This window comes from Rattus norvegicus, chromosome 3 (assembly GCF_036323735.1).
Source record: "Rattus norvegicus strain BN/NHsdMcwi chromosome 3, GRCr8, whole genome shotgun sequence".
Taxonomy (NCBI): domain Eukaryota; kingdom Metazoa; phylum Chordata; class Mammalia; order Rodentia; family Muridae; genus Rattus; species Rattus norvegicus.
In genome coordinates, this window is record NC_086021.1 from 36,757,351 (window position 1) to 36,771,242 (window position 13,892).

At 47.3% G+C, this 13,892-nt stretch overlaps 1 protein-coding gene across 19 annotated transcripts in view; it reads right to left on the reverse strand.

Moving 5' to 3' along the window:
* Garnl3 (GTPase activating Rap/RanGAP domain-like 3) overlaps positions 1-13,892 on the reverse strand; it is a 143,624-nt gene that overhangs the window by 70,963 nt on the left and 58,769 nt on the right. For all 19 annotated transcript variants that reach the window (XR_010064757.1, XR_010064759.1, XR_010064758.1 and 16 more), the window contains 2 exons: positions 9,904-9,978; positions 202-301 (listed from right to left, as the gene is read on the reverse strand). Coding sequence is in view for 10 of the 19 variants with exons in the window: in XM_039106188.2 (XP_038962116.1) it covers positions 202-301; positions 9,904-9,978 (175 nt within the window). In the remaining 9 variants the exon portion in view is untranslated. The remainder of the gene's footprint in view (positions 1-201; positions 302-9,903; positions 9,979-13,892) is intronic.

Here is a 13,892-nt window from a genome sequence, read left to right on the forward strand (position 1 = left end):
AGCATCAAAACCCCAACCCCCACAGCACTCCTCACAACAGACCAACCCGCAATCAAGAAAGCTCTGAGTTGAGGCTTTTAGCCCACAAAGCTCACTCCTGACCTTACCATAGAGTGCTCTGACACTGTTGTCCTGAATTACTTCATCCACTCATGCAGGTTTGAACATTTCTTCCCCCAGTCACCTCAATGACATAATTACCTTGTCCTAAAAAGTACTTGAAATACCACCGGGTGTGGTACTCTGGGTTTTCTAAGTGCACGTCTGTCCTTCGCCAAGTGCCTGGCAGAGCAGCTGCGTTCTGTATGGACCAAAGCAGAGTTGTGTCATTAAATGTGTACTCAGAAAGTGAACACAAAGCTAGCAACAAGCCAGAAGCTGAAGAACCAGGAAAAAAGTCAGCATTACAAGCACACACATAAGGGCTGTAACCATGTTCTCACCATCAATGACGCCCAGTCTACAAATCTTCAGGGTGCAGGAACAAACACGAGTGAACTCAGCTCTAAGAGTAAAGCTCTCTCTTGTCTGGTGTATGGCATATGGATACCTGGGGATCTTTGTCCCCTAGGCACCAATTCTTGCTACCCTACGCCAGCACGTTTCATCCAGAGGACATCTGTGCATCTTACTCGAGTTCATTTGCTTTCTAGAACTTGTAACTGCATCTTATCAATCACCTAGTTGGTGTGTAATATGGACAGACACAGGGAATAAGCCTATCAGAAGACAGTCGTTATTAATGCTTTGCATATGTGATGATTAATCCTGGTTGCCAACTTGACAGAATCTGAAATCAACTAAGAGGAAAGCCATTGGGCACATCTGTAAGAGGTTTTCTTGATTAGGTTGTCTGAAGTGGGAAAACCCACCCAAAATGTGGGCCACACTTTCTGGTGGAGGCCTGAGAAAAGGAGGTCTAAGGAAAAAGGCTTTTTATACCTTGCTGTTGAATCAACTACCCTGTTACTGTTGTCACTGCTGCTGTCACTTCTGCTGTTTTTCTTTGCTGATATCAGAACCCTGAAGACCAGTGGATTTCCAAGAATTCTCCAGGCCTTCAGCATCAGACTGGGACTGCTTGAGGCATCTATCCTTGTGGACCAGGTAGCTACTGGATTCTCAGCCTTTCCAGTATGAAGCCAGCCATCATTGGAGTACTCAGATCACACAGTGAAAACTGAGCTAATAGATCTCCTTTTAATGGACATTCATCCCATCACTTCTCTTGCTTTAGAGAACTTCAATTAACAGCTGAACTGCCCTCCACCATCCACACACAGCTATGTTTTCTTTCTTTCTCCCTTTCTCCCACCTTTTAAGGACTGGGTTTCTCTGTGTAGCCCCGGCTGTCCTGAATTCATTCTGTAGACCAGGCTGGCCTTGACCTCAGAGATCTGCCTGCCTCCAGAGTGCTTCGATTAAAGATGTGCACCATCAACACTTGGCTGGTATTTTTTTTTTCCTTAACAACATGGAATCATACAAAACCATGCAGTTTGAAGGATTTCCTTTCCACTTAATATGTTTTTACACACACACACACACACACACACACACACACACACACACACACACACAAACGAAATATCAGGGTTTTTGTTTTGTTTGAGACGGGGTGTCTCTACAAAGCCCTGGCTGTCCTGGAATTCACTATGTAGACCAGGCTGAACCTGAACTCGCAGAGCCCTCCTACCTCTGCTTCCCAAGTACTAGGATTAAAGGCGTGTGTCACCACACCTGGCTTATCAGTTTTTAAGTGGAAATAATGTTTAGTCGATCGATTAGATTAAGGAATTCAAATATAAACACATTAAGATTACATCTTTACTATTAAATTGTTAAGAAATGCCAAGGTATAGGGACACACACACACATGCGCGTGCACGCACATGCATTTGAGGAAGGCTCTCTCCCTGAAAACGAAGCTTGCCTTTTCTCACGTAGGCTGCAAGTCAGCACTCTGCAGTGACCTCCTGTCATTCACAGGTGCCTGTCTGGTTAGTAGGTGCCGAAATCCAAGCCCTGGATATCAGGGTTGTGCAGCAAATACTCTTAAACCATGAGCCACCCTCCTTCCCATCCTTCACTGCGCGCCGTCTGTGTTTGGCAGCCAGCATCCTTACTCACTGAGATGTCTCGCCGACCCACTTCTTTATTAGGCACTTACTCCCCTGAGAATTAACCTACTCAAATGATAATGGCCTTATCCCAATTTCTTCATATTTATTGGTCATTTATGATTTTTGTTTTGTGGGATACCTATTATATCTTTTGTTTCCCTGAGTATTGTATAGTATTTTAAAAATGACTTCTGAAACCTTTGAGACACAGTGCAAATCATTTATTTCTTCTAAATAAATTTTTACTTCAAACTTGTTTATGGCAACTTTGGCCTCAGGGATGTTCTAAATTCCTCAGGTCTGCATCGGGTGGGTCTAATGTGTCCGTGTTGCATTAGAGAGACTCCCCATCTCATTACTGATAAATCTGCTCACTGTCGTCTTATACACGTTCTCGCATGCTTCACTGTCACCAGGTGGATACATATTATCAAAGATCAATTTCACTAACTCTGTGTCAACTAACCCAGATCTAATTATTGAACGATCTGTCACTTATTTTATTTTCATAAAAGATTCATTTGTTTTTTTTTCATTTGTGTGTGTGTGTGTGTGTGTGTGTGTGTGAACTTGTGCGTGTCATGTGAACACAAATGCCCACAGTGGTCAGAAGAGGCCATCAGATCTCCTGCAGCTGGAGTTTCAAGTAGTTGTGAGCGCCATGTAGGTACCAAGAACTGGACCTGGGTCCTCACCGAGAGCAGTGAGATTCTTCCCCTCCGAGCTGTCTCTCTAGCTCCTCTTCCCCTATCCTCATGACATTAAATCTTCTCACTGTGAACACGTGGGTCTTGATGGCCAGGCTGAGACTGTGTTAAAAGTTATTGGAGAGAAGCTCTATGGAGTTTACATCATGTCATGGATACAGAGTATCTAGAACATGTGTTGTGATTCTGTGACATGTGACTCGTGACATGCCTTGGTGACTTTCTAGATAGTTGTGATCAGTCCATACCATGTTAAAGTTCTCTTCAATTCTGAACTTACATAGAGGCTTTCAGACTTTTTTCTTTGCCAGATCCAGACTAGCTTAAAGGAGGAGAAGGCCATGCCGCAATAGCGCTTCTGATGGTGAAGGGGTCTTGGATTGCTGAACCTCCCTATTGGTCATGATGTGTCCTCTGAACTGACCGCTGGTCTTTAGGGGATGGGTGTGCCGTGGTTGTTCCTGAGGGGATCTGCTGGTCTCTGCTCTGTGTGTTTCCGCCATGCTTTCAGGCTCACACTGCCTCGTGAGGTGAATGAGGAAGCCGTCTGTGCCACAGCTCTGGGCATCCTGACATCTGTTGAGTGCTCTAAATGCCAAGTTGCATGCAGAACCTTCCCGCTGCCTTTGTCTGGAACCAACAGGTTTATGAGGAAACTGAATGCTGCCCAAGCGTGTGCTGCTGGCCAGCAGAGCTGGGGCTGAAACTCCTCCGGTCTTATGTGGGTTTTGCTTGTTTTTAAAATCTTAACAATTACATTACTGTTTGTGTCCTGGGAGTAAAACTGAAGGTTAACAGTTTGTTGTTTTCTTCAGAGACAGGCTTTCTGGGTGTAGCTCTGGCTGTCCTGGAACTTGCTGTGTAGACCAGGCTGGCCTTGAACTCAGAGATAAGCCAGCCTCTGCCTCCTGAGTGCTGAGATTAAGGTGTGCACCACCACTATCCAGTTAAAGTTTCTTATTTTGTCTAAGATTTTTTTCTTGATTTTTCCCTCAAAACTGTGTTTATACATATATAAATAGTTATTTGGGAGTGATTTTAAGCTTACCTAACTCTAAGAACAATTCTGTAAGAGTAAGAACAGGTGTATTGTGTATGTGGAGGCCTGAGGTTGACGTTACCCCGCCTGTCATTGAACCTGAAGCTCACGGATTGGCCAGGCTTTCCAGACAGTGAGTTCCAGGGCCCCAGCTGTCTCTAAACCCCACACCTGCTGCTGCTGTGCCTGGCTTCTTACATGGTGCTGGGGGTCTGAACTCAGTCCTCTCATTTGTACAGGTTTTCTGCCAACAGAGCCATCCACCCAGAGCACACATTTCCTCCTGAGCCACTGAAGGCTCAGTTGCACAAGGAAAAGCTCTTTATCCCTAAGCACTTCAGTGTATAGTTCTCAGGAAAAGCGGCCTTTTCTTATAGAACTAGAACATAGCCTTTTCCTTGGTGCTGGGGTTTGAACCTTGATCCTTCTATATGCGAGGCAGGCACTCAACCATTGAGGCACATCGTCAGTTCAGCTTTACCAGTTCCCCAAGGTTAACATCTATACAATACATTGTCATCTGTATTCCACACTTGTCACCGTGCTCAATGCTGATGAAAGCTCCCAGCTTTGGCACATGAGCATTTTGTTGCTGGGTCTCATTTAGATTCCTTTCAGAACATTCTCAGATTTTTGTCTTCCGTGACACTGGCATTTTGAAGCACGTCATGTTCTCCCTTCCTTGCTTTTTCAGTAAAGCATTCTCTGTCTTATGGCTGTCTGATGTGTCTTCACAAACCCAGCCAGAACACCACGTGGGGCAGGCTCGTCCTCAGCTCATCTGGATAAACCTACGTAAGTTGCCTATTTGCTCCCTGTTGGAAGGTTAACCGTGAGCACCTCACGGTGTCTCCTCTTCGTCCTGACCTTTTGGGGTGACTCAGGAGCAGCATCGGGTTGGCTTGTGCTCCTTGGAGAGCTTCTGCGTGGTTCGTTGTCTGCAGTCACTTGTCTTTCACCACGAGTCCCTGGCGGCACACATGCTCCACAAACCGTTCCATTATGCAACCAGGTACATACAGCTAAGGCACGATCCTAGGGCACACTGGCCAGCCGCAGGTCACAACCTTCTCAACAAAGGGGCACCCAGGCTAGGGAGCTGGCCTCAGTCACTCAGACTCCACAGAGCTCTGAGAACGCCATGACCCAGGCCCCGGCAGAATTCTGGAGCTTCCGGGCCCAGGTGCAGACGCTAGAGCCGTTTCTTTTAAGCAGAGCCTTAGCTCAGTGCTCCTCAAATGCGCTGCAATGTGTGCTTTTGGCTCTGCTACTGACAGAGCTCTCTGGGTGGAGCCTGTGAATCTTCTCCACTTTGTCCCTTCGTTTTCTCTTTCTTCCCCTCCTCCTCCCTTCTTCCTCCCCAACCTCCCTTCAGTCCCGAAGACCAAAGCCAGGCCCTCCTGCATTTGAACAAGCATGCAGGTCATTCTGGCCTTGGAAAAGCAATGGTCTATATTACCATTACAGAGCCTATGAAACCTGATGCTGGCTCAGCTCTCTAATATATTAAAACCCCATGTATCTGTACCATACATTATCTTTAAAATGTTTTCCCTTTATCATAGTCTGTGTTTTAGGCGTTTAAAAACAAAACTCTGAGAGGGGCTTACAGGCTTAACTGCCAGAACCTTTGATGTTTGTGCGTTGGACCCCACATGCCCTCCCTGCGTACCCCAGGACTGAGCATGGACACTGAGGAACAGAAGAATCCAGCGAGAGGCGGGGCTGTGAGCAGTGACATTCTGTGTACCTACTGAGCCAGCTGGAAAGGGTCAGGTCGCTGTTTTAAGGACGGAAGAGTTATTTCACTTGTATCTTCACTGAATACTTAATGGAAGGGGGTGGTGGGGCTAGTACCCAAAAGTTGTCCGTCTCACAGAACGAGACGCCTTTTCTTCCTGTTAAATGCACACAGTGAGGAGAGTTGAGTGCACATAGGAATGACAAAGGAAATGGAGAACGAAGCAAAGCCCTCGGCCCAGGACCCACAGAAATGAGCTCTGCATTCTGATGAGAACAGAGGGTGAATAGGAGGACAAAGTCAAATGGTTTCCTATGTGGGTCAGCCTCGGAACTACGGCCTAGATTGAGACACAGTGCTTCTGGACAGCCCCACCATTCATTTCCCCAACCATTACCCGATCACAGCCAACTCCAGACTTCTCTCACCACGGGTGCTGGACTTTCACGTGAGGGAAACCCTCTCACGTGCATTCATTTAAGCCAGGCTGGTTACCCTTCAGTGCTGTGTCATCTTGTGACTGGTGCAGTGACTTACTTCTTCACCTCCATCTGGCCCATAGGACGGATCCCAAGAGCGAGGCACTCCTGTCCTGTGGTTGGATGTTTCGGCTGTATGCACCTGACGTCACTGTGAACAGGACTCTCCTTGGTGGACACTCACACTCTCAGGCACTCGGTTTCAGTCGGGATAGCCAGATAGACTTCCAAAGAAGACTCACCACCAGGGGCTGGGGATTTAGCTCAGTGGTAGAGCGCTTACCTAGGAAGCGCAAGGCCCTGGGTTCGGTCCCCAGCTCCGGAAAAAAAAAAAAACCAAAAAAAAAAAAAAAAAAAAAAAAAGAAGACTCACCACCTTATGCTCCTACTAGCAATGTAAATTTAACCAAAACCCATGTAAAATACCTGATTCTGCTCGGATGTCTCCAAATATTTGTCTTCTGACAGGAAATCCCCACATACATTCAGGCTACAAATGAGACCAGTTTTATGTTATGGTTGTGAGTCCTCAGAGTCCTCTCCATGGTAGGGGTGACAGAGGGCTGGATGCATTTAACTAGCTTCACCTCCCAGGCTAACTTCGCGGTAACACCAGGACAAGGCAGGTTGGACTGTTTCCTTCTAAAGATTCTCTCTCTCTCTCTCTCTCTCTCTCTCTCTCTCTCTCTCTGTTTTTAAATCACAGTGGCAGTGACTGCAGTGGGAAATGTCTCCCACAGACCAGGAATCTGCAACTATTTGGGAGTGTTGGATGGTGCAGCCTGGATGGAGGAGGTATGTGTCTGGGAACAAGCCTTGACATGACACAACCTTGTCCCATTCCCCTCTCACTCTGTCTGCTGCCTGCATTAGCGGACATGAGTTCCCAGCTTCTTGCTCCTGCCACAGTGCCTATTGCTCACTGCCATGCTTCCCAACCATGACATACTCTTCCCCTCAGGAGCCATAAACCAAAACACACTTCCTCCCTTGAGCTGCCTTTGGTCCTAAGATGTTAGCACAGCCACAGAAAAAATGAACATTGAAGCGTTACAATTATAAAAATAAACATAAGCAAAAAAAGTGAGACCAGACAAAACTGCAAATCTTTTCTTCTCCATATTCCACATGCCAATCCACTTCTTTCCCACAGTAAAACCATGAGACAAAATTGGGTTGAATACTCCTCGGTCTTCGTTATATATTTACAAAGACGTGGAGGTTGGGGATTTAGCTCAGTGGTAGAGCGCTTGCCTAGCAAGCGCAAGGCCCTGGGTTCAGTCCCCAGCTCCAAAAAAAAAAAAAAAAAAAAAAAAAAAAACAAAGACGTGTTTACATATCCACACATACACACACACACACACACACACACACACACACACACACACATGCTCTATACATTCACACACTGTACCTACAGAGTACACACATTATACACACAGTAGGGGTACGTATTATACTGACACTTGTTTTTTCATTAAAGAAAATGCCTTGAGGCCTGTGGATGTAGTTCAGTTGGTAGAGCGCTTGCTGAGCACGCCACGAGGGTGTGAGGTGGGGTGGTGGCTCTGCTCCCATCCCCAGAACCACAGAAAGCAGGCACGATGGCACAGGCCTCAAGTCCTGGCATTTGAGAAGTGGAAGCAGGGAGATCAGTTTAAGGCCACCCTAGGTTACACACATTATAGCTAGGCTGAGGCAAATGAGCTCAAAAGAAAGAAGGAAGCGAGGGCTGAGGGAAGGAAAAGGAAAAAAAATCTAAAAAACCTCTATGGAGAACAGCTGGATCTGCCTTGTTCCTGTTAAACACTTGAGTATGCATGGTGGCACACATCTGTAATCCCAGCACATGTGAAGTAGAGGCAGGAGGCTCATGAGTTCAAAGCTCCCATAGGCTACACAGAATTCTAGGATAAACTGAGTAAGCTATGTGGTAAGACCCCAACTCAAAATCAAACACAAAAATTTAAGACCCAAACAGCAATTCCATCGACTAGAGGCTTGTAAAATACGTAGCTTGCATAGAAATGAATAAATTAAGATACTGAGGCCCCACCTCATTGTTACTCTCCAGAGGTACATAGTTTTTAAAGATTATTTTTAAAATTATTTTCAGTTATGTGCAGTGTGTGGGGATATGCATCTAAGTGCAGGTGACTGCAGGGGCCCCAGGTGACCTCAGGATCTACCTGTAACCTCTGCCCTCTAACGCTGGAGCTGCGGGCACATGCAGCCATGGCTCTGGCATGGGTGCTTGTGGTTAGGACTTGGGCTCATGTTTGCAGAGAAGGTGCTCTTACCCCTGGGCACTTCCCTAGTCCAACCTCACTCTATCTAAAGAACACAGTTCTGCAATTAAGCATGCCAGTGTGCAGCTGGACTGAAACCTGCAATCAGTCTCTAGGATAGAAATGAGGGTTGTTCTGGGTCTTCCCTGATTTGAAGTATGGCTGCAATACCGGAGAGGAATTGCTAGCCAGATGATTCACTCTTCATTATTAACCGCTCCTCCCCCAGACAGGATTTTCACATCCCCAAACAGTACACAACCTCCTCGTGCTGACAAAGGTAAGTGTGTGAAGAGCTGGAAGGCTGTTCCCGATGTTCTGCCATTGACTAATTGACATAAGAGGGAGCAGGGAGGGAGTCCCCCGTGGTCCACCCAGGGCAATGCTCGTTTTAATTAATATTTGGAATGAGCACACAGATGGCAGGACAAGCTCATCTGAAGGAGACGCAAAGCTGCTCAGTGGGGGAGCTAATAGGACAGGTGACAGAATCAAGATGTCACAAAACTCCTGACAGTTCGTAATTGTGGGATGTGTTAATGAGATTACACTCAATGTGGACTATGAAAACCTGGTGCTTAAGTAGAAAACACAAACCGCCGGCAGCGAGACCAGGTGCCGCAGAGCAGGAACGTCTTGACCCTATTCGCAGAGACCTGACTCAGAGACGGTAAGTCACACTAGTGCTAGGCTGGGATTTAAACCCTGCAGCCGTCATCTCTACCACGCCCTGATGCTGCCTCGCATGGCGGCCACAGTCTCCTGAGCTCGACTGCCACACAGAGGAGGCTGACAGTTCTCAGAGCACCTCCAGTAAGAACAGCTGGGTCTGCTGCTTCTGTGGCTCTGTGACGCTTACCCAGTGTCCGGCATTAAGTTGTGAGGACATCAATTTAAAAGGCTCCGGGTCGTGAGGGCAGCGTTGTGGTATAGCATTTTCCTAGAACAAATGAGGCCCTGGGGCTGGCTGTTCTCAGCACTGCAAACTATAATAAAATAAAATGCCTTTATTTGGGTATGCTAATCACCCTTATTTGATAACTCCATGAGATATAGATGTATTGAAAGTTTACATTGTGTGACTGGGGACGAAGCTCAGGCAGAGTGCTTGCTTAAGATGCATGAAACCCTGAGTTCAATACCGAGCATGCACGAACTGGCATGCTGGTGCATGCAAACCTGGCGTCCAGAGTTCTGAGGACGTGGAGCAGGAGGTCTCATCCTTAGAGAAACTGAGATTCTTTAAAGAGGCGGTGAGTCTCCCTTTGGCTACTGTGGGTAGACCAGGCCCACACAAAGTCTGCTTGACTTTATGATGATCTTTGAAAGAATATGTGAAATTATCAGCACCTTTTATGATCCCATGATGGTATTTCCCTTTCATGTCTGCTTTGTTCAAAGCTCTGGAAAATTCTTATCTGTCCCTTCCAGGGCTCAGTTTAGACAATTCATCTGTACTTGTGGGGTCTCTGTCCCCTGCCACAGCTGAGTGCTTGCTGGCGATACAGGAACTGGAGCATCCCTACCTCATCTGTAGAGCCATTTTCCACTCGGAATCTTCCTGCTCTTTGGATGGCTCCATCTGCATCACTAGAGATGAGCTAGGAGGAAAAGAACATTCAGTTAGGTACCCGGGCCTCCATTTGCAAAGTTCCTGTGATTCCTTTTTCAAAGCAGCCCCATCTCCCAACACTAGCTGGTGGGCACAACCTAGAAACAGTCTCTGGGAGCCTCAAAGCCCTAGGAGCCTGAGAGCAAGTCCCATCTAGATGGAACATTTTCCCAAACTGAAAAACATTAAAGCTACGATCCACGGACAAACAGTCCTGATCCACAGCACATGTGGACAGATAGCAGCTCGCAGATGGCAGACCTCAAAGCTAAGCCCCAAGCTTAGCCACCTTCCTAGAAAAGCCTAGAGAACAATTAGTGGCTGGCACAAATTCAAGGCATAGCCACCAGAGAAAGCTCTCGGGCTTCGTTCAGTTTTAAATAGTTTCTGGAAGGCCAATGTGGCCCTTTTAGGGCCAGCTGTGTGCAGCTTGCCAATAGACGAGCCTTTAGGGAGCTCGACGCTGGGAAGTAGTGAGCAGAAAGCAGACTGGAGCTCAGCCCAGCAGTCCTTAAGCTGCTCTCAAGACAGCTCCCTTCCAGCCTACTCAGAGCAACGCGGGACAATGGTGTATCTAGGCTTTTCAACTGTTAAAATCTCCCTGCAGGTTATAGAAAGGTCTGCCAACAATGTCCACATCCAAATGTATCAGAACACATTTGCCTCTCTCGGGGGGTGTCCTTCTCCCCTCTAACTCAGGCTCTTTCCACACCAGAATACAACTCTTACAACTGCTACCTCATACTCTCACCCCTGTTTAAAAGACATGAAGGTATGAAATAAAGCATCCATTTTCAGAACCACCCCACCCAAGCAAGTCCCACCATATTAAAGGATCTGAAAAAGAGACTGGAATATTTTTATCATGGTAAATATAAAAATAGAAGGCAGGGGTATATTTGAGTTCAAGGTCTACATAGAGAGTTCCAGGTTAGTTGGGGATACAGTGAGATTCTGTTTCACAACACAAAGGGGTAGTGGGGGTGGGGGTATGTTGGAGAGATGGCTCAGCAGTTAAGAACACTGTTGCTCTTGCAGAGGACCTGGGTTCAATTCCCAGCACCTACGTGGTAGCTCACAAGCAAATGTGATTCTAGTTTCAAGGGATCTGATGCTTTCCTCTGTCCTCCACAGATACTGGGTATTTACGTGGCACCCAATATACTGGCTAAAATCTAAATGAGAAACAAAGAGGACATGAGGGCCAGGCCTCATGCTTAGACCACTCGATGCTCTTGCAGGCGACCCAAGTTCAGTTTCCAGTGCACACATGGCGGCTCACAAATGTCTGTAACTCCAGTACGAGGGGAATCCACCCTCTTCTAGCTTCTGGGGGGCACCAGGTATACATGTGGTGCACATACATACATGCAGGCAAAACCCTCAAATGCATTAAGCAAACAAACAAACAAACAAAAACCCAAATGTGAACTTGTATGCAGTTTTCCTTTATTACGTGCTCCTGTATACCTTGTATTCTTAGCCCCTAACACATACATTTACCTTGTAATAACAACACAAAGTAGGCACTAGCATTAATCTCAGTTTTAATGAGGAAAGGGTTAAAAAGAAATCACAGCTAAGGTTGCATGTCTAGTTGACAAAAGCAGAGCTTAGATGTGATGGTGGCAGCCAGGCCTCAGAAGCTGGCAGCTATCCTCCAAGCATCACCTCACCTAACAAGCCCAGGGTGTACTACCAATCCTCTGCCTACAAACTAACCTCTGGATACACACAGAGGGTGTCTATGTCTATGGCTGGCTATTGGCAGTGTACAATCTCACAGTGTCTTAAAGCAAAGAGTGGGCAATGGAATTTCACCTTGTCCAAACAGAGGTCTGAGTCCCTATTTTGAGTGACGGTGTCTCTTTTCTTAAGAGCTTCAAGTCGTACTGTCAAGTAATGTGTAGTTGGTGGGGTTTAGGTCATACATGCTAGTTTCCCTCTGGAGAGACTGAGGGCTAAGGTCAACCCCATGATCAAACCCACCAGGAAGCCAGTAGGTCTCAGCCAGTGCTCTGAGCATCACAGCCATCCAAGCCAGAGCTCCAATGGAGAGGACGTTTGGGGCTCTATGCGGGACTCACATGGATTCTTGTTATGCTGACTGTGTCCTTTTGGCCGTCACAAAAGTGTGCTAACAGCTCTGTCAGTGAGTTCCACAAGTCTTCCTAGCAAGCCATAAAAATGGAGGGTGCTCAGGGCACACACTTTGCAGGTGGGATAAGAAGGGAAGGGGAGCTTGTGCACTGACCTTCTCTGAGGCCAGTTCTAACTGTGGGTGAAAGAGTCTAAGAGATGGCTCAGTGGGGGGAGCCAGCCTGGTAATGAGCTCGATTCCCAGAATGCACACAAAAGGAGAAAAAGAGATTCTACAGAGTTGTTGTCTGGGCTCCTGTCCACACATATACTATGGCATGTGTCCCCCCTCCCCACAAACACACAAAATAGTAATGAAGTGCAAGTGAAAGACAAGGTTAGGGTCCAGGGACAGCACAGAGAACAGCAGAGAGGCCATGAGCATGGAGACGCTGCTCCAGGCTGCAGCAGGGACTTGGGATGAAGTGTCTGGGCGTCACATCAGGACACGGCAGGAGCAGAGCACCACGGTCAGCTCACAATGTCTCTCGTGGGTAGAGGAAGGGCAGAGGCCATTCACTCTCACTTGCTACTCCTGAAATCTGGGTTGGTAATGTCCTGGTCATGTGAGCCTCATGGAGGACTTGGGAGAGGAGCTGATGCCATTCGTGACTCACCCACATATCCAAGAATGAACATAAACAGTGTTTCCCACTACGCCCCCAACACTGCCAAGCACAGGCAGCGCATTCTTTCCCTTTGCTGAGATTAGGACACGGGGCATAAAGCTTGTCTCAGTTCGGAAGTCTGAGAAGAAAGGAAGAACAAACTTCATGATTTAATAGTCGGGAAAGAGTGTGTGCCCTCTGAACTCAGGGTCATGAAATCCAGAAAGGGACAACTCAGATCTCAGATGAAGACTCTCTCACCCCTACCTGCCTGGCTGCGGCTGCCCCCTAACTGACCTAGTCTCATATACCCCTGCTTCCTTCCAACCCTGCTTTCATGCAGTGGCTGGAGGACCTGGTAAGTCCCAAATGTTTGTGACCCACAGTCCCACCTCCCTGCTGTCTCTCCTCTTCCCTCATTTACAAGTTCCTGTTCTCTTCCCAATCTACCCAAGTTCCTATTGCTTCAAGATGCCTTCTCTGACCTCTTGCCTGGGCAAAGGCCAATCAGCAAAGCTGTGTTTTATGTCCTTTCCGGTGATTACTTGATTTCACTGGGTCTCTCCTTGGTCACACCCTTTGTTCTTTACTAAGCTCCATGAGGACAGTGACTGCATTCCTCTGTGGCCACCACAGCATCTGCAGAGCTAGGCTCACTGTGTGCTGTAGAGTAGAGATTTATTGGGTGTCTATAAACAACAGATGGAGGCTGAGAGCCTATGGAAGATGGAGTTGATCCCTGGAAGGCACAGTAGGCTCGTTACTCGTGTGCAAAATGTCAGACAGTCTACTGGTTACCACATGGGAAAGGACAAAGAGAAGGAAGGGCCATGCAACCCCAGTCAACCAGCACAGGGGGAAGTCAGCCTGGGGAGTCCCTGATAAACTCTTGGAGGCTTAAACAAATGCCACTGGCATGTCCTAGAGGGCCTTCCCAGACAGACTGAGGTGGAGCACTGGCTAGGAAGGAGGTTGTGCTAGTGACGTGCAGGCTGGATGCACAGTGGCAGTCCCAGTGAGGCCTGCCCTGTCCCCATTCTATAGCTGTCTAGGGCCTACAGAGACTGTCACACTGGATGATGAAAAGCAGAGTGCCCCAGATAACTAAGGGACCAAAACCCCCAACATTACAGAAAAGTCTTTTAGCACAGTAGAA